Source organism: Carcharhinus amblyrhynchos, chromosome 3 (assembly GCF_965287045.1).
Source record: "Carcharhinus amblyrhynchos chromosome 3, sCarAmb.v2.hapA, whole genome shotgun sequence".
Classification (NCBI taxonomy): Eukaryota; Metazoa; Chordata; class Chondrichthyes; order Carcharhiniformes; family Carcharhinidae; genus Carcharhinus; species Carcharhinus amblyrhynchos.
In genome coordinates this window covers 136,518,559-136,536,797 of record NC_137326.1, presented here as the reverse complement: position 1 = coordinate 136,536,797, position 18,239 = coordinate 136,518,559, and the positions used below count along the sequence as shown (strand labels likewise).

Here is an 18,239-nt window from a genome sequence, read left to right as displayed (position 1 = left end):
AGACAATACGCATCACTTTAACTTACACTTAATGCTATCTCCACTCACATTGTCTGCACCTTTAAGACTTGATTAGGTGTAAAGACTCACATTCTAATCTGTACCCTGAGTGTGGGTCTTTATATGCCCTGTTTGTGATCAGAACTCCCCATTCACCTGATGAAGGGGCAGAGCCCTGAAAGTTAGTGGTGTTTACGACCAAATAAACCTGTTGGACTTTAACCTGGTGTTGTGAGACTTCAACCTGCCGACACCCAGATCACCTTTCTAATCCCACCCTCCTGATGGGCACCGCTGGCTGTCCAGCATTTATTGCCCATCTGCAGCTGCCCTTGGAGGGCAGTTGAGAGTCAACTACATTGCTGTGGCCCTGGAGTCACATGTAGGCCAGACCGGGGTAAGGACAGCAGATTGCCTTCCCTCAAGGACATGAGTGACCCAGATGGGTTTTTTTCTGACTATGGTTTCATGGATTCTTAATTCCAAATATTTTTCATTGAATTCAAATTCCACCATCTGCCGTGGTGGGATTCGAACAGAACATTAGCTGAGTTTCTGAGTTAATAGTCCAGCGATAATACCACCAGGCCATTGCCTCCCCTTAAGCTGCAGATCCAGGTACATTATAAAAGAGTTTTGGGCCTCTGCCCCCACCACCAACTTGGCCAGTGAATTCCAAACCCCCGCCGCCCTCTGCAGAAACATCTCCCAGCTTTGCCGGAAGGTTCTGAGTAAACATCCTGACTGACGTTTCATGTCTTTTTTTTCCAGCTCCAAGGGTCACTCAGTTGGAAGGAACCGCCTGCGAGGTCACGTGGGAAGGACTTCCACCAATGAGAGGCGACCCAATGAATTACATTCTCCAGGTCACTGTGGGCAGGGAGTTGGACTACAAACAGGTATGGACGGGGTGGGTGGGGAGGGGAAGGGGGGTGGGCTGGTAGGGGAAGGGGGCTTCTGAATCGCGTGGTAATGCCAGCGTTCGCCAGCGGAGGAGGTTTGTCCTGAAGGAAAAGGAATGGTTCTGAATTCTCCATTTTCCTTAGGATTTGGGGCAACTATTCACATAACATCTTTCTGAGCACACTGGTGTTTGATTATGGGGGGGTGCAGGATGGTGACTTTGCTCTGATATCCATCAAGAGGAGGTCGGATCCCTTCATTGCCATTGAGAGGGGCGGTCCCAATGGATTCATGTTGGTGTGACTTCCCGAGTGACCATCGAGAGGCTGGTGGACCCGTCTACAGACCATTGAAGGGCCTCCTGGGGGACTTAACGAGGAGAGAAGTTCCTCTGGTGACCAGTGACACTGTAGACACCTGCCTTCCAAATAAGTTGAGTAAACAACTTTGAAGCGAATCTGAACTTTATCTCGATTTGGGTAACTCCAGTTTTAAAGAATAATTTTATTTTTCAATCCTGCCCTTGACCAGCTGAGCACTCTCTTTTGTGACCTAAGATCAGGAAGAGGCCATTCAGCCCCTCAATCCTGTTCGCAGTGGGATCCTAGCTGAGTTGTATCACAGCCTCATTGTCCCCATTCGCCTCATATCCTCTGACGACCTCATCAGGAAAATTATCCCCATGTGGGTGCTGAAATTTCTCCCAATGTTGGAACTCCCGCGGGAAGTTCTGGATATTGGATCCAGTTGGAACGTTCAAGAATGTGGTGGGTAGATTTTTGCGGATGAACGTCACTGAAGGATAGGCACCTCCAGAGGTTGAGATGTGGACCAGCCGTGATCTAATTGAATGTTGGGACAGGCTTAAGGGGCTGAATGGCCCTCTCCTGTCTCCCACATTGGTTTGAATGTCCAGGGAAAGGAATGAAAATAGCAGGAAGGGGTGTTAACCTGTCACTCAATGCTGTGCTGTTGATCAGACAAAGCCCTAACCTTTTGTCTTCTTGCACGTGAGGCTGAGAAGGGGAGAATGAATGGAAATAATAACATTGAGTCAAACGGTGTGATTCTGTGCCATAATTATGATAGGTTTTGATGGAACAAACAGGGAGTAACTGTTCATTCTGACAGCAGGGTGGATAACTAAACAACACAAACTAAATACAATTGACAGCCAGTAACCACAGGGGGAAATGTGTCCAGTATTTTAACAATGACAACTGTTCAATGGTGTGGTACTGAGCCCCAAAAAATCGGGAATATTATCAGGTTCAACTCAGCGATGAGGAAGCCGGGCCAGCTGTGTGGTCTCAGTGCAGTGGGCCTGACCTAGGGAGGGATGGACACATGATTGTGAAGTCTTCAGTTGCCAAATAGTCTCTTCACACTCACCCCATCAGCTCTCTTGAGATGAATTTGCAAGGAATTTGAGGTGACTCCTGCCCAGTTTGACAGGTTGAGGCGCGAGATAAATTCAATGGGGAAGAAGCAACTGGTTCCCCTGATGGAGGCGCTGAGAACGAGGGGGCAAACGGTTAGAATCAGAGCCAGGCTGTTTAGGAATGAAATCGGGAGGTGTTTTGCGACACAAAGGGACATGTTAATGTGGAGCTGTTTCCTTTGGGCGCTGGGGTGTGGGGTCAGTTGGGGCTTTCAAGACGGAGGCTGATAGAATTTTGTTGAATACCAGTTTCGAGAGTGTGACGATTCAAGTCAGAAACTCCAAAGTGTTTTATGGAACCCATCTGGAACGTAAGTTTTTCACCTTGAATTTGGCTAGGATAAGCATGATAGGTTTCACTTCAGCGGTGATTCAAATGACCCACTAGGGAGCTTTTTATCAAACAACGTTTATTTCAGAATATAGTTAACATGTATAGTAAGAAAATTAGCAGGAACTTCTATCAATTACAAACAAGAAATAGAACAACCACTATAATGTATAACCCTTAACAAATATCCTAATGTGTTCCAATCAAACCAATCCCATAGACAAAAGATCCTTTTCACATGTTGAACACAGCAAAGCCTAATGCTCACGTAATACTGGACTTCAGTCCTTTGGATGAAATCTGCAGCTTTCTGGATAGACTCAGAACAGTTGGAAGTCAGAACAGCTTCCCAAAACACCACGGACTCTAGGCAAGCAACTAACACTGCAGATTTTCCCCTTTAGAATGGCAAGGCCTTGTTTTCAGATGACCAGCAGAATTTCCAAAATAAAGGAGAGAGAGAGAGAGACTTTGGTTCAGCTTGATGCCCCTTCTAAAAGTAAAACTCAAACTGCTAACTCCAAACTGAAAATAGAAAACCTCCTGTCATCTGACCTGCCAGCCAGATTTTCCCCTAACAATGCAGAGTCATAAACAGCCCAGTAAAAATAAACAAACCCCCATTTAAGCAGCAATAAAAACCCTCCTCCAGTCAAACCGGCTGCCATAATGACAACAGCTAAAGCTGTGAGCTGAGAAACACTGACTGTGAGAGCCGCAGAGATCATGATTTAAACAAAAACATCTCTCCAAGGTACACTACCATCACAACGGAAGTGGAGCAAATGTGGGGGACGTGCAATACAGATCAACTGTAATCTTAACGGAATTGTGAAACTGGCTTGAGGGGCTGAATGGCCGCCTGTTCCTAATCCCATGTTTGGAAATATCGGAATACATTTCGGAGGGGAGGAATAAATGGTTAAATCTTGCACAGATGCAGGCAAAGTAAATTAAATCAGGAAACAGAAGAATCATTAGCAGAGTGTCTTAAATTCCCCTGGGCAGCACTGCTGATTGAAAGGTGTACATGAGCCTGCAGAGGCCCAGAGAGAGTGGACGGTGTTTGTGGTGGCCCTTGAGTGCGAGCTGAACCCGTTGCTATGGAAACGTCATCTGCATGAGGCCTTCACCAACGTCAGAGCCTATCTGGTATTAGTAAACAATGTTTGGAAACCAGGAAGCTGCTGCAGGTTGTTGACAAACGTTTCCTCAACTTTATATTTGTCTGTTAGGGGGCGAGACAATGCCAGCTTCTTCTTCTTAGACGTTGTGAATGGGACAGAGGAAGGGAAATTTCACAGCAAAACACTCAGAAAATGGTGGCAGGATAGGATAGAGTCAGCATGGGTTGGTGGAAGAGAAATCATGTTTGACAAATCTACTGGAATTCTTCAAGGATGTAACTGGTGGACTTGATGAGGGGGAACCGGTGGACCATAGAACCCTACAGTGCAGAGAGAGGCCCTTCGGCCCATCGAGTCTGCACCGAACACAATCCCACCCAGGCCCTACCCCCATATCCCTACATATTATATCCACTAATCCCTCTAACCTACACATCCCTGGACACTAAGGGGCAATTTCTTAGCACGGCCAATCAACCTAACCCGCACATCTTTGGACAGTGGGAGGAAACCGGAGCACCCGGAGGAAACCCACGCAGACACGAGGAGAATGTGCAAACTCCACACAGACAGTGACCCGAGCCGGGAATCGAACCCAGGACCCTGGAGTTGTGAAGCAGCAGTGCTAACCCACTGTGCTACCGTGCTGCCCTGGTTTATTTGGACTTCCCGAAGGTTTTCGACAAGGCCCCACACGGAAGATTATCGTGTAAGATTAAAGCAGATGGGGTTGGGGGTAGTGCATTGAGATGGATAGAAAACTGGCTGTCAGACAGGAAACAAAGAGTAGGAATAAATGGGTCTTTTTCCAAATGGAAGGCAGTGACTAATGGGGTACCCAGGGAATGATGCTGGAACTCCAGATTTCACAATACATATTAATGATTGAAATGAGAGAACTAAATGAAATATCTCCAAATTTGCGGGTGACACAAAGTTACAGCACTCGGCACATCACAACATTCAGGGCTATGGGCCAAGTGCTGACAGATGGGATTAGGTGGAAGTTCAGGTGTTTCTAATGTGTCGGTGCTGACTCGCTGGGCCGAAGGGCCTCATCTGCGCTGTATGATTCAATGGAGATGGGGGTGGGTCTAGGATGCGGAGGTGTGATTTGGACAGGCTGAGTGTGTGGACAAGTGCACGGCAGATGCAGTATAATGTGGATAAATGTGAGGTTATCCACTTTGGTGGCAGAGGTTACAATCTGAATGGCCTTAAATTAGGAGAGAGGAATGTGCAATAAGGCTGATTGGTGTCTTAGGCTGATTGGTGTAACAAATTGTCCCTAAGATAGTCTTCCCTCAATCTTCCCCAATAGGCGTAGACAAAGGTCATGTAGAGGAGGGCACTCACAATGTTAAAATGGCAGCGCGGGCTCATTGGGCCGAAGGGTCTGTTTCCCGTGCTGTGTTGTTCTTCATCTTTGTCTTTGAGAATTGGGTGTCCTCGTACACCAGTCACTAAACAAGCAGATGCAGCATTCAGTTAAAAAGGCAAACGGTAGCGAGTTAAACACTAAGATAAAGGCAAAATTCCACAGATCCTGGAATCTGAAACAAAAACAGACAATGCTGGAGAACTTTAGAGCCAGAGGATTCGAGAGCAGGAGCAGGGATGTCTTGCTGCAATTATACAGAGCCTTGGTGAGACCACGCCTGGGAGATTGTTGGCCTCCTCATCTGAGGAAGAATGTTCTTGGCCTGGAGGGAGCACAGAGAAGGTTTACCAGGCTGATTCGTGGAATGACAGGACTGATGTACAAGGAGAGATTGTATCGGTTAGGGTTGTATTCGCTGGAGTTCAGAAGACTGAGAGGGGACCTCATAGAAGCCTATAAAATTCTAACAGGATTAGACAGGATGGATTCAGAAAGAATGTTCCTGTTGATAGAGGTTTCCAGAACCAGTCTGAGGATACAGAGCAGGCGGTTTAGGACTGAGATGAGGAGAAACTTCTTCACCCTGAGAGTGATCAGCCTGTGGAATTCGCTACCACAGGAAGTAGTTGAGGCCAAAACATTGAATATTTTCAAGAAGCAGTATATATTAAATTGATCTTTCTCTGCACCGTAGCTATGACTGCGATGCTACAATCTGCATTCTCTCCTTTCCTTCTCCCCTATGTACTCTACGAACGGTATGCATCATCTGTATAGTATGCAAGAAACAACATTTTTTACTGTACACTGATACATGTGACAATAATAACTCAAATCAAAGAAATACAAGGACATTTGGCAAAAAGTGTGGAGGATGCTAAAGTTTGTGGAACAGACAAACAGGTGGCAGATGCTGTTTAGTGTCAGGATATGTGTGGCAATGCAATTTGAAAGGAGATGGCATCCAAATTGCAGCAAAGGCTTTGGCCCACAGTGTGGGTGTTACAGATTGATGGAGGAGACATAAATGTTCTTGATGGGCAGATAAAGTCAGTTTAATTGATCCAATCTGAAGTTTTATTTAAATCCCCAGCTCTTTAAAATATAAAATATCGCTGGCTGTCGCTGTCATTGATTGTTCTAAAATAACCACTGCTGGACCGCTTTGATTGACAGGCCGGTTGCTGTAGCAGCTGTTTGAGCAGCCCCAATTAAGTTATTTGTCAGCATTACCCTAAGGGTTGCTAATTATATAATATTCATTAGCTGAATTCCAAAAGCTGCAATTATTTGAGCAGGGGGTTCAGAGTTCAGTTTGATTGACTGCTTTAAGAGTCTGAAGGGATTAGGGTGTGAACAGAATTTTGTTTGTTTTTATAAGAGATTACTTACTTGGAGAGATTTAATAGTTTTGGTGCTTTCATAAATTGGAGAATTTTTCACCCATCACTGTTATTTGTCATTTATAATAATGATTTGGATGAGAACTTAGGAGGCATGGTTCGTAAGTTTGCAGATGACACCAAGATTGGTGGCATAGTGGACAGTGAAGAAAGTTATCTCCAATTGCAACGGGATCTTGATCAATTAGGCTAGTGGGCTGACGAATGGCAGATGGAGTTCAATTTAGATAAATGTGAGGTGATGCATTTTGGTAGATTGAACCAGGGCAGGACTTACTCAGTTAATGGTAGGGCACTGGGGAGAGTTACAGAACAGAGAGATCTAGGAGTACAGGTTCATAGCTCCTTGAAAGTGGAGTCACAGGTGGACAGAGTGGTGAAGAAGGCATTCAGCATGCTTGGTTTCATTGGTCAGAATATTGAATAAAGGAGTTGGAATGTCTTTTTGAAGTTGTACAAGACATTGGTAAGGCCACACTTGGAATACTGTGTGCAGTTCTGGTCACCCTATTATAGAAGGGAAATTATTAAACTAGAAAGAGTGCAGAAGAGGTTTAGTATGATGCTACCAGGAGTTGATGGATTGAGTTATAAGGAGAGGCTGGATAGACTGGGACTTTTTTCTCTGGAGCGTTGAAGGCTGAGGGGTGATCTTATAGAGGTCTATAAAATAATGAGGGGCATAGATCAGCTAGATAGTCAATATCTTTTCCCAAATATAGGGGAGTCTAAAACTAGAGGGCATAAGTTTAAGGTGAGAGGGGAGAGATACAAAAGTATCCAGAAGGGCAATTCTTTCACACAGAGGGTGGTGAGTGTCTGTAACAAGCTGCCAGAGGTAGTAGTAGAGGCAGGTACAATTTTGCCCTTTAAAAAGCATTCATACAGTTACATGGGTACAATGGGTATAGAGGGATATGGGCTACATGCAGGCAATTGAGATTAGCTTAGGGGTTTTAAAAAAAAGGGTGTCCAGCTGCGGCCTCACCAATGTATAGGGCATTGGTGAGGCCGCAGCTGGATTATTGTGTGCAGTTTTGGGCGCCGTACTTACGCAAGGATATTTTGGCCTTGGAGGGAGTGCAGAGGAGGTTTACTAGGCTGATGCCGGAGTTGAGGGGGTTGAGCTATGAGGAGAGGCTGAATAAACTAGGCTTGTACTCGTTAGAGTTTAGAAGAATGAGGGGAGATCTCATTGAGACGTATAAGATGATGAATGGGATGGATAGGATAGAGGTGGAGAGATTCTTCCCGCTCAGAAAGGATAGTAGGACTAGGGGGCATAGCCTCAAGATAAAGGGGGGGCGGTTTAGAACAGAGTTGAGGAGGAACTTCTTCACTCAAAGGGTGGTGAATCTCTGGAATTCTCTGCCCGTTGAAGTGGTGGAGGCTGCCTCGCTAAATATATTTAAGACGCGGGCTGATGGGTTTTTGATAAGAGAGGGGATTAAGGGTTATGGGGAGAGGGCGGGAATGTGGAACTGAGCCACGACAGATCAGCCATGATCTTATTGAATGGTGGGGCAGGCTCGAAGGGTTAGATGGCCTACTCCTGCTCCTATTTCTTATGTTCTTATGTTCTTATGTGGACAAGTTGGGCCGAAGGGCCTGTTTCCATGCTGCAAACTTCTATGACTTTGTGATTGTATCAAACCTGCTTATTGAGAGCTGTATTAGATTTTTAGATGTATATTTTGTTTCTCTCCACATGGCTCCTCCGTTCTTCCCATGGTGGATACTGGGTGGGTAGACATGGAGGGTATTAGAAGTCATGGAAGGCGGGTAGATTGTCAGTTATGAGGGCTAGAAGGCATAAAATCTTCTAAAGCAACTGGACCTAATCCTAGAGAATTGAGATGGACAACCTAACCCCCCTGCCTCGGCACTCACCCATCTGGCTTCAGCTTTTGCCAGGCCTGACTTCATCTGCCCACCACCGGAGGAGACATTTCACCGTGGCGGGTCTGGTGAGTCCAGCCACCTTGCTTACAAAAATCCATCCCATCTTCTCAATTCGCCCTCTTTCCTGTTATTCCTTACCCCTTTAACTCTTAAGATTTAGGGGTGGCACAATGGTTAGCACCGCTGCCTCACAGCGCCAAGGACCCAGGTTCAATTCCAGCCTCGGGTCACTGTCTGTGCAGCGTTTGCACGTTCTCCCTGTGTCTGCGTGGGTTTCCTCTGGATGCTTCGGTTTCCTCCTGCGCTCCAAAAACGTGTAGGTTAGGTTGATTGGCCGTGCTAAATTGCACCTCAATGTCAGGGGGTTTATCGGGGCAAATATGTGAGGTCACGAGGATAGGGCCTGGGTAGAATTATGGCCAGTGCAGACTCAATGGGCCGAATGATCTGCTTCTGCACTGTACAGTTTCTTTGATTTCTCTCTCTCTCTCTCTCTTACTTTCTCTTCCTCTCATCATCATTCTCTCCTTTTGTTTCTCCCTCTATTATTTTTAGTGAATCTCCAAGAGGAGAACATTTTACCATACAGGGGGATCATGACCTTGTTATGACCCAGGCCACAAGGTGTTTTATGAAGTTAGCATAAACCCTATTTGATTTTGGCATTAAGGTGTTTCACTCCAGGTACGATTCAAATGACCCACAAGGGAGCTTTTATCAAGACAAAGTTTATTTAAGAACACAGTTAACATTTCACAAAAATTTAGCACAACTTATACCAATTATAAAGAAATTATCATGATATTGCATAAACCTTAACAACGAAAACCATTCCAAGTCAAACAACCCCCACAAACATACACCCCTTTCTACACTTGGCACAGAAAGCAAGTATGTCCTCATGATGCTGCATTTTGCAGCTTTTTTAACACCTGCTGTGGATTAGTCCTTTGGATGTTGACTTAAAACCCTGATTTCTCAGTCCTGGAATGTTCAGTTGTTTCTGGAAAGAGAGAGACAGACATTGCTTTCTTCAGTAGCTTCTCCACAGAGTTTTCATTCCAAAGGGAGAGAGAGAGAAGGAGCACAGCTTTTAGTCTGCAGTCCAAACAAGTTCTGACCAAAATGAAACTTGTATTTTCCTGTGAGGGGGAAGAAAACTGTCCAAAGGCACCTGACCTGTCAATCTCCCAACAATTCCTAAAGGGTCACAAAATGCCAGGATCCTGTGTGAGCCCAGATTAAAAAAACAAACAAGACGCCCATTGTATTACTTCAGTGGCAATGAGAGGACACCGACTACATCACGGCAACCAATAAAAAACCAGGCCTGCTTAGAAAAGCCTGCAGAGGAAAATGTGACGTGGTGGCACAGTGGTTAGCTTATGAGGAGAGATTGAGTAAATCGGGTCTGTACTCGTTGGAGTTTAGAAGGCTGAGGGGGGATCTTATAGAGACGTATAAGATAATGAAGGGGCTAGATAGGGTAGAGGTAGAGAGATTCTTTCCACGTAGAAAGGAAACAAGAACTAGAGGGCACAGCCTCAAAATAAGGGAAGGGCAGTTTAGATCGGAGTTGAGGACGAACTTCCTCACTCAAAGGGTGGTGAATCTCTGGAATTCTCTGCCCGTTGAAGTGGTGGAGGCTGCCTCGTTGAATATATTTAAGTCACAGGTAGATAGGTTTCTGATAGACAAGGGAATTAAGGGTTATGGGGAGAGAGCAGGAAAGTGGAACTGATCCACTTCAGATCAGCCATGATCTTATTGAATGGCGGGGCAGGCTCGAAGGGCTAGATGGCCTACTCCTGCTCCTATTTCTTATGTTCTTATGTTAGTACTGATGCCAGGGACCCGGGTTCAATTCCCGGCTTGGGTCACTGTCTGTGTGGAGTTTGCACATTCTCCCCGTGTCTGTGTGGGTTTCCTTCCACATTCTGAAAGTTGTCGGACTAGGGGAATTTCACAGTAACATCATTGCAATGTAATGCATTGCAGTCTTACTTGTGATGAATAAATAAATAAGATTCATGTACATTTCTAAAGAGCACACTATCGATACAGTCTAAAACCCACCTTTACCCATATCCCATAATACCTTTAGTTAACAAAAACCCGTCAATCTTGGATTGAACATGAATTATTGACCTAGCAGCAATTGTTCGTGGAGGGGCGTTACAAACCTGCGCTACCCTGTGTGTGTAGAAGTGCCTCTTAATTTCACTCCTGAAGATCTGGTTCTATTTTCAGGTTTAGCTCCTTCATCCTACATTCCCTGACCAGCGGAAAAAGTTCTATTTACCCCATCTGTGCCCCTTAATAGCTTGAAAATTCCAATTAATCTTTTTTTATTCATTCGTGGGCCATGGGCGTCGCTGGCTGGAAAGCATTTATTGCCCGTCTCTAGTCACCCTTGTTCAGAGGGAGGTTGAAGGTCAACCACATTGCTGTGTCTCTGGAGTCAGGTGTAGGCCAGACCGGGTAAGGACAGCAGATCTCCTTCCCAAAATATATTAATGAACCAGATGGGTTTTTCCAACAACGGTTTCATGGTCACCAGTAAATTCCAAAATTCCAGATATTTTTTATTCCAGCAGCTATCGCGGTGGGACTCAAACCCTGCAGCCCAGGACGTTAGCTAAATTTCTGAATTAACAGTCGAGCGAGGCCCCTGCCTGTCCATAAAATACATTTAAATAGCCCTCTTTAACCTTTTAAATTTCAGGCAATACAATCCTCTCGTATAAAGGCAAAATACTGCGGATGCTGGAATCTGAAACAAAAGCAGAAAAATGCTGGAAAGTCTCGGCAGGTCTGACAGCATCTATGGGGAGAGAATAGACCCAACGTTTTGAGTCTAGGTGACCCTTTGTCAGAGTAGACTTAGGAGCACTGGGCATCTTACTGCACAGTTAATCATTGCTACAGCAGTCAGCGCAGCCAGCAACAGGACTGATACACGCTCTTGTATCAGTAATACATGTAATACTTACCGCCCTAACTTATATTCTTTATACCTTTAACACGTGGAGTTGAGTTATTATCCCAGTATGTTATGCTCTTCTGATGGCATATTTGGTTAATTGAAATGGTGCAATGAATGGATTTTTAAATCCGTTTTTATTTGTCATTTCTGTCCCCCAATACACATTACCTATACCTACGTGTATTACTGATGCATGAGTGTGTGTGTCAGTCCTCCCGTTGCCGACTGCTCTGCGTATTCTGTTGTAGCAATGGTTAAGTGTGCATTAAGGTGACCAGTGTCCCTCAGTCAAAACTCCAAAGTAACAGTAAAAGTATTGATAGGTAGAGGGATCTGGGTGTACAGGTAAACAATTCACTGAAAGTGGCCACGCAGGTGGAGAAGGTAGTCAGAAAGGCATATGGCATGCTTGTCTTCATCGGCCAGGATGTTGAGTTGAAAAATTGGCAAGTCATGTTGCAGCTTTGTAGAACTTTAGTGAGGCCGCACTTGGAATATAGTGTTTAATTCTGGTCGCCACATTACCAGAAGGATGTGGAGGCTTTGGCGAGGGTACAGAAAAGATTTACCAGGATGTTGCCCTAGTATGGAGGACATTAGCTATGAGGAGAGGTTGGAGAAACTTGGTTTGTTCTCACTAGAATGACAGAGGCTGAGGGGTGACCTGATAGAAATCTACAAGATTATGAGGGGCATGGACAGAGTGGATAGTCAGAAGCTTTTTCCCCAGGGCGGAAGAGTCAATTACTCGGGGGCATGGGTTTAAGGTGCGAAGGGCAAGGTTTAAAGGAGATGTACAAGGCAAATTTTTTACACAGAGAGCGGTGGGTGCCTGGAACTCATTGCCGGGGGAAGGAGTGGAAGTGGATACGATAGTGACTTTTAAAGGAGCGTCTTGATAAACACATGAATAAAATTGGAATAGGGGGATATGGTCCCCGGAAGGATGGGGGGTTTTAGTTAAGTCGGGCAGCATGGTCTGTGCAGGGTTGGTGGTTCGAAGGGCTTGTTCCTGCGCTGTAATTTTCTTGGTTTTTCGTTCCTTGTGCATCCGTTGTGGGGGCGAAGCTGTGTCAACAAGGTGGGCTTCTCATCCGGTGTCCCCCCCCCCCCCCCTCCCCAATGACCAAACCTCCCACTTCCATCTCTGTCACACCTGGTCAGCCTCCCGGCTTCCTCGCTCTATAAACTCATGGTTTAAATGCTGAACGGTTCAGGTCACATTCCCGTTGACGTTAAGTGAATGGGTTTGTTTAAATAATGGGGAGGGGTTCGTAACACCTTCACATGATGCCGTCCTCTCACAACACGGCTGCCACCCCACTGCCCTCCCGGCAAGTTCCGCAGTTGTATCAAAAGCGTTGTAGAAAAGGAATCCGTCAACACCGCCTTCTCAAGGGCAGCTAGAGGTGGGCAGTGAATGCGAGCAATGCCAACACTCCGTGAACGACTGATGAACAGAAAGGTCGTTGGGCTGAAATTTCTCATAAGCCTCGAGCTGCTTTATTGTGCTGATTGTGTGATTTTACGCTTGCTAAGACCCCGTCTATTCAGTCTAATTAAAGCAAGTGGTCAAATATGAAGAGCTGTTGCAGAACAAGCCTCTATTTCAGCGGTTATTGTAACAACCCAGTTCAGCATGGGGTGTGGATAAGTGATTATACTTTAATGATGTCCCATTTTATCCACAAAAGCCGAGAGAGAGAGAGAGGGAGAGAGAGAGAATGTTTATGTCCCTTTACGTCACTGACAGTTTTCACCGAGAATTGACAAGAAGCCTTTTGAAAACTAGTGTGTGAGCATTGGATTGGATCTGTGAGTCAGCCCTTGTTATTGTCTGTTCTGCACATCTTGCTTTGTCCCTGCGTGCAGGAGTGTTTTTGGAATGAATAAACATTTTACATTCTGTACTCTTCATCGCACTATGACAGCTTGTTTTTTTTTGTGGAACCAGTAAATAATCGAGTGATTAGCACACGTGCACCAGGGGGCAAGGAAGAGCAGTTATTGACAGGAAGTGGAGAGTAGTGGCTAATGGATGTTTTTCAGGTTTGGGGGAAGGTGTGTAATGGAGTTCCCCAGGGGTCAGTGTTGGGACCTTTACTCTTCCTGGTACAAATCGATGACGTGGAACCGTGGTGTGCGGGGCAGGGTTTCAGAATTTGCAGAGGGTACACCGATTGGCAGCATTGTCACCTGTGATGAGGATAGTCATGAATTTCAAAAGGAACATTGACACTTTGGTGAGATGGGCAGTCAAATGGAATTCAACGTGAAGAAGTGCGAGATGAATCATTTTGGCAGGAAGAATAAAATAAATGGAGAAACTCTAAAAAAAGGACCTTGGTGTATAAGTACATAAGTCATTGGAGATGGTAGAGCATTCTGAGATCAGTTAATAAAGCATAAAGTCTCTTTATGAATAGAGGCATTGAATACAAGAGGAAGTCTTCACAGTCAGATCTCATCTGTATCCAGCTCTGGTCACTGTACTTGATGATATGGATAATATTGGAATAGTTTAGGTTAGAGGGTCATTAGATTGGTTCTACTGGTCGGCGCAACATTGAGGGCCGAAGGGCCTGTGCTGCGCTGTAATGTTCTATGTACTTGAGGAAGGATGTGAAGACCTTGGAGAGAGCACAGAGTGCATTAGAGTCATACATGCTGCTCTTTTTTTTAACCACTAAGCTAGTCCCAATTGCCCGCATTTGGTCCATATCCCTCTATACCCATCTTACCCATGTAACTGTCTAAATGCTTTTTAAAAGACAAAATTGTACCCGCCTCTACTACTACCTCTGGCACCTTGTTCCAGACACTCACTACCCTCTGTGTGAAAAAATTGCCCCTCTGGATCCTTTTGTATCTCTCCCCTCTAACCTTAAACCTATGCCCTCTAGTTTTAGATGCCCCCCCTCCCGGCTCTAGCTTTGGGAAAAGATGTTGACTATTTATGCTCTTCATTATTTTATAGACCTCTGTAAGATCATCCCTGAGCATCCTACGCTGCAGGGAAAAAAGTCGCAGTCTATCCAAGCAGCGTTGGATTAGGGTAGGCACAGTAAGAAGTCTCATAACATCAACTTAAAATCCAACAGGTTTATTGGTGATCTCACCTGAAGGAACAGCTGTCCGAAAGCTCATGATTCCTAATGAACATGTTGGGTTTTAACCTGGTGTTTTGAGACTTCTTAATTTGGGAAAAGATATTGACTATCTCGCTGACCTATGTCCCTCATTATTTTACAAACCTCTATAAGGTCATCCCTAAGCTTCCTACACTGTATGGAAAAGAGTCCCTATCTATTCAGCTTCTCCTTATAACTCAAACCATCAAATCCCAGTAGCATCCTAGTAAATCTTTTCTGCAATCTTTCCAGTTTAATAATATCCTTTCTATAATAGGGTGACCAGAACTGTACACTGATTCATTCACAAGAATGATTCCAGGGATATAGAACTGTAGCTATGAGGATAGATTGGAGAGGTTGGGACTGTTTTCCTTGGAGAAACGAAGGCTGAGAGGAGGTTTGCCCCATTCCCATCAAAATTCTGAGGGGTATGGACAGGGTAAATAGTGAGAAACTGTTCCCACTCAAAAATGCATCAAGAACCAGAGGGAACCAGATTCAAAATAATGGGCAAAAGGAGTAGAAGTGATGTGAGGACATAGTTTTTCACCCAGAGCATGGGTGGAGTCTGGAATGAACTTCCTGAGGGGGTGGGGAAGGCAGGTTCGATCGAGGTATTCGAAAGGAATTGGATTGATCTGAAAAGAAAGGACACTACATAAGGCAGGGGAGCGGGACTGGTAAAATGCTCTTTCAAAGAGCCAGCAAAGACTCGATGGGCCAATTGGCCTCCATCTGCACTGTAAAGATTCTGTGATTCTGGTTCAACATTGATACAGGGTGATGGGGAGAGAGTGGGACGGTGGGATTAGTTTGGGGATTGATACAGGGTGATGGGGAGAGAGTGAGGCAGTGGGATTAGTTGGGGTTGACACTGGGCTATGGGGAGAGAGCAGGACAGTGGATTAGTTTAGGATTGGTACTGTGCTATGGGGAGAGTGCGGGGCAGTGGGATTAGTTGGGTTGATACTGGGCTATAGGGAGAGAGCGAGGCAGTGGGATTAGTTTGGGATTGATACAGGGCTATAGGGAGAGAGCGGGGCAGTGGGATTAGTTTGGGATTGATACTGGGCTATGGGGAGAGAGCGGGACAGCGGAATTAGTTTGGGGATTGACACAGGGCTATGGGGAGAGAGCGGGACAGTGGGATTAGTTTGGGATTGATACTGGGCTATAGGGAGAGAGCGGGGCAGTGGGATTAGTTTGGGATTGATACTGGGCTATGGGGAGAGAGCGGGACAGCGGAATTAGTTTGGGGATTGACACAGGGCTATGGGGAGAGAGCAGGGCAGTGGGATTAGTTTGGGGACTGATACTGGGCTATGGGGAGAGTGTGGGGCAGTGGGATTAGTTTGGGGATTGATACAGGGCTATGGGGAGAGCGGGGGCAGTGGGATTAGTTTGGGGATTGATACTGGGCTATGGGGAGAGAGCGGGGGCAGTGGGATTAGTTTGGGGATTGATACAGGGCTATGGGGAGAGAGCGGGGGCAGTGGGATTAGTTTGGGGATTGATACAGGGCTATGGGCAGAGAGTGGGACAGTGGGATTAGTTTGGGGATTGATACAGGGCTATGGGGAGAGAGTGGGACAGTGGGATTAGTTTGGGGATTGATACAGGGCTATGGGGAGAGAGCGGGGCAGTGGGATTAGTTTGGGGATTGATACAGGGCGATGGGGAGAGAGCGGGGCAGTGGGATTAGTTTGGGATTGATACTGGGCTATGGGGAGAGAGCGGGACAGTGGAATTAGTTTGGGGATTGACACAGGGCTATGGGGAGAGAGCAGGGCAGTGGGATTAGTTTGGGGACTGATACTGGGCTATGGGGAGAGTGTGGGGCAGTGGGATTAGTTTGGGGATTGATACAGGGCGATGGGGAGAGAGCAGGGCAGTGGGATTAGTTTGGGGACTGATACTGGGCTATGGGGAGAGTGTGGGGCAGTGGGATTAGTTTGGGGATTGATACAGGGCTATGGGGAGAGAGCGGGGCAGTGGGATTAGTTTGGGGACTGATACTGGGCTATGGGGAGAGTGTGGGGCAGTGGGATTAGTTTGGGGATTGATACAGGGCTATGGGGAGAGAGCGGGGCAGTGGGATTAGTTTGGGGATTGATACAGGGCTATGGGGAGAGAGCGGGACGGTGGGATTAGTTTGGGGATTGATACAGGGCTATGGGGAGAGAGCGGGACAGTGGGATTAGTTTGGGGATTGATACAGGGCTATGGGGAGAGAGCGGGGCAGTGGGATTAGTTTGGGGATTGGTACAGGGCTATGGGGAGAGAGCGGGACGGTGGGATTAGTTTGGGGATTGATACAGGGCTATAGGGAGAGAGCGGGGGCAGTGGGATTAGTTTGGGGATTGGTACAGGGCTATGGGGAGAGAGCGGGACGGTGGGATTAGTTTAGGGATTGATACAGGGCTATGGGGAGAGAGCGGGACAGTGGGATTAGTTTGGGGATTGATACAGGGCTATGGGGAGAGAGTGGGGCAGTGGGATTAGTTTGGGGATTGATACAGGGCTATGGGGAGAGAGTGGGGCAGTGGGATTAGTTTTTGAATAAATTTGGTACACAGCACAGACACTGTGGTCTGAATCGTCTGGTCAGTGACGGTAATGATTCTCCTTTCTTTGCCCCTTTCACAGGTGTACAAGGGAGAGGAGACAACATTCCAGATCTCAGGCCTTCAGACAAACACAGACTACCGGTTTCGAGTCTGTGCCTGCCGTCGCTGCCAGGACATGTCGCAAGAGCTGACTGGACCCTTTAGCCCTTCTGCCATTTTCACACTGCGGAGGAAGGAATCTCCTCCGGCTAGTGAACTGCGGACCGCAGAGATGGCCAAAATGAGGAGTGTGGTGGCCAGCGACGAGCAGTTTGCTGCCCTCATCCTGGCGGGATTTGCCAGTCTATCGATTCTCATCGCCTTTATTTTACAATATTTCATTATGAAGTAACGGAGGACGAAGAAAGCAAAAAACATTACGCGTATAATTCTTGAGGTATAAACTTAGCCACGTACTAGTGCCAGCAAAACTCATTTAAATATTCCTGTCAAACTCCTATTAATCGCCTTTTATTTTTAAGATTGTTACTTTTCTTTTCCCTTTTCCTTTTTTTTGTTGTTTGGTCCTGGTCCCAGTTCGGGCGCCAGCGTTTTGAACCAAAACCCAAAAAGGGGGAAGCGAAAGGAAAACCACACTGGTTCTTTCCTGCACCTTTTCCGGAATTTACTTTGACACCTTCACCGCATGACAACAGGCACCCACTCCTGGACAAGCCACGTTTTTGGGGGTGGGGGGTGGGGGGGGGCGGGGGGGCGGTGGGGGGGTTCCCCTCTCCCCAGGCTGGATGCTCAGCTCTGTGGGGGAGCTGTGAATGAGTTAAAGTATTCTCCCAGCTGGTCGTTCAGTTGGAGGTTTTAGCATTTTTTTTATATATATATATAAAAAATATATATTTTTAAAAAATATATTTTCGCTGGGAGGGAGGGTGGGGTGGAGAGGAGAGAGGACAAGTGTCAGATTGTTTGTTTGCTATCGTCTGTTGAGCGGAAAGTGGGTTGACCACTTTTACATATAGAGGACGCGCTGATGGGAACTGCAGTGGCGCTGTATTTAATTTAGCTAC

At 46.2% G+C, this 18,239-nt stretch overlaps 1 protein-coding gene across 1 annotated transcript in view; it reads left to right on the top strand.

Annotated features, from left to right (window-relative positions):
• The window catches only part of fndc3ba (fibronectin type III domain containing 3Ba), a 314,503-nt gene extending 296,620 nt beyond the window's left edge, over positions 1-17,883 (top strand). The window contains exons 25-26 of the mRNA XM_080186086.1: positions 772-899; positions 17,255-17,883. Of these exons, the coding sequence (XP_080042212.1) occupies positions 772-899; positions 17,255-17,566 (440 nt within the window). The 3' untranslated portion in view covers positions 17,567-17,883. The remainder of the gene's footprint in view (positions 1-771; positions 900-17,254) is intronic.
• The last annotated feature ends 356 nt before the right edge of the window (positions 17,884-18,239 follow it).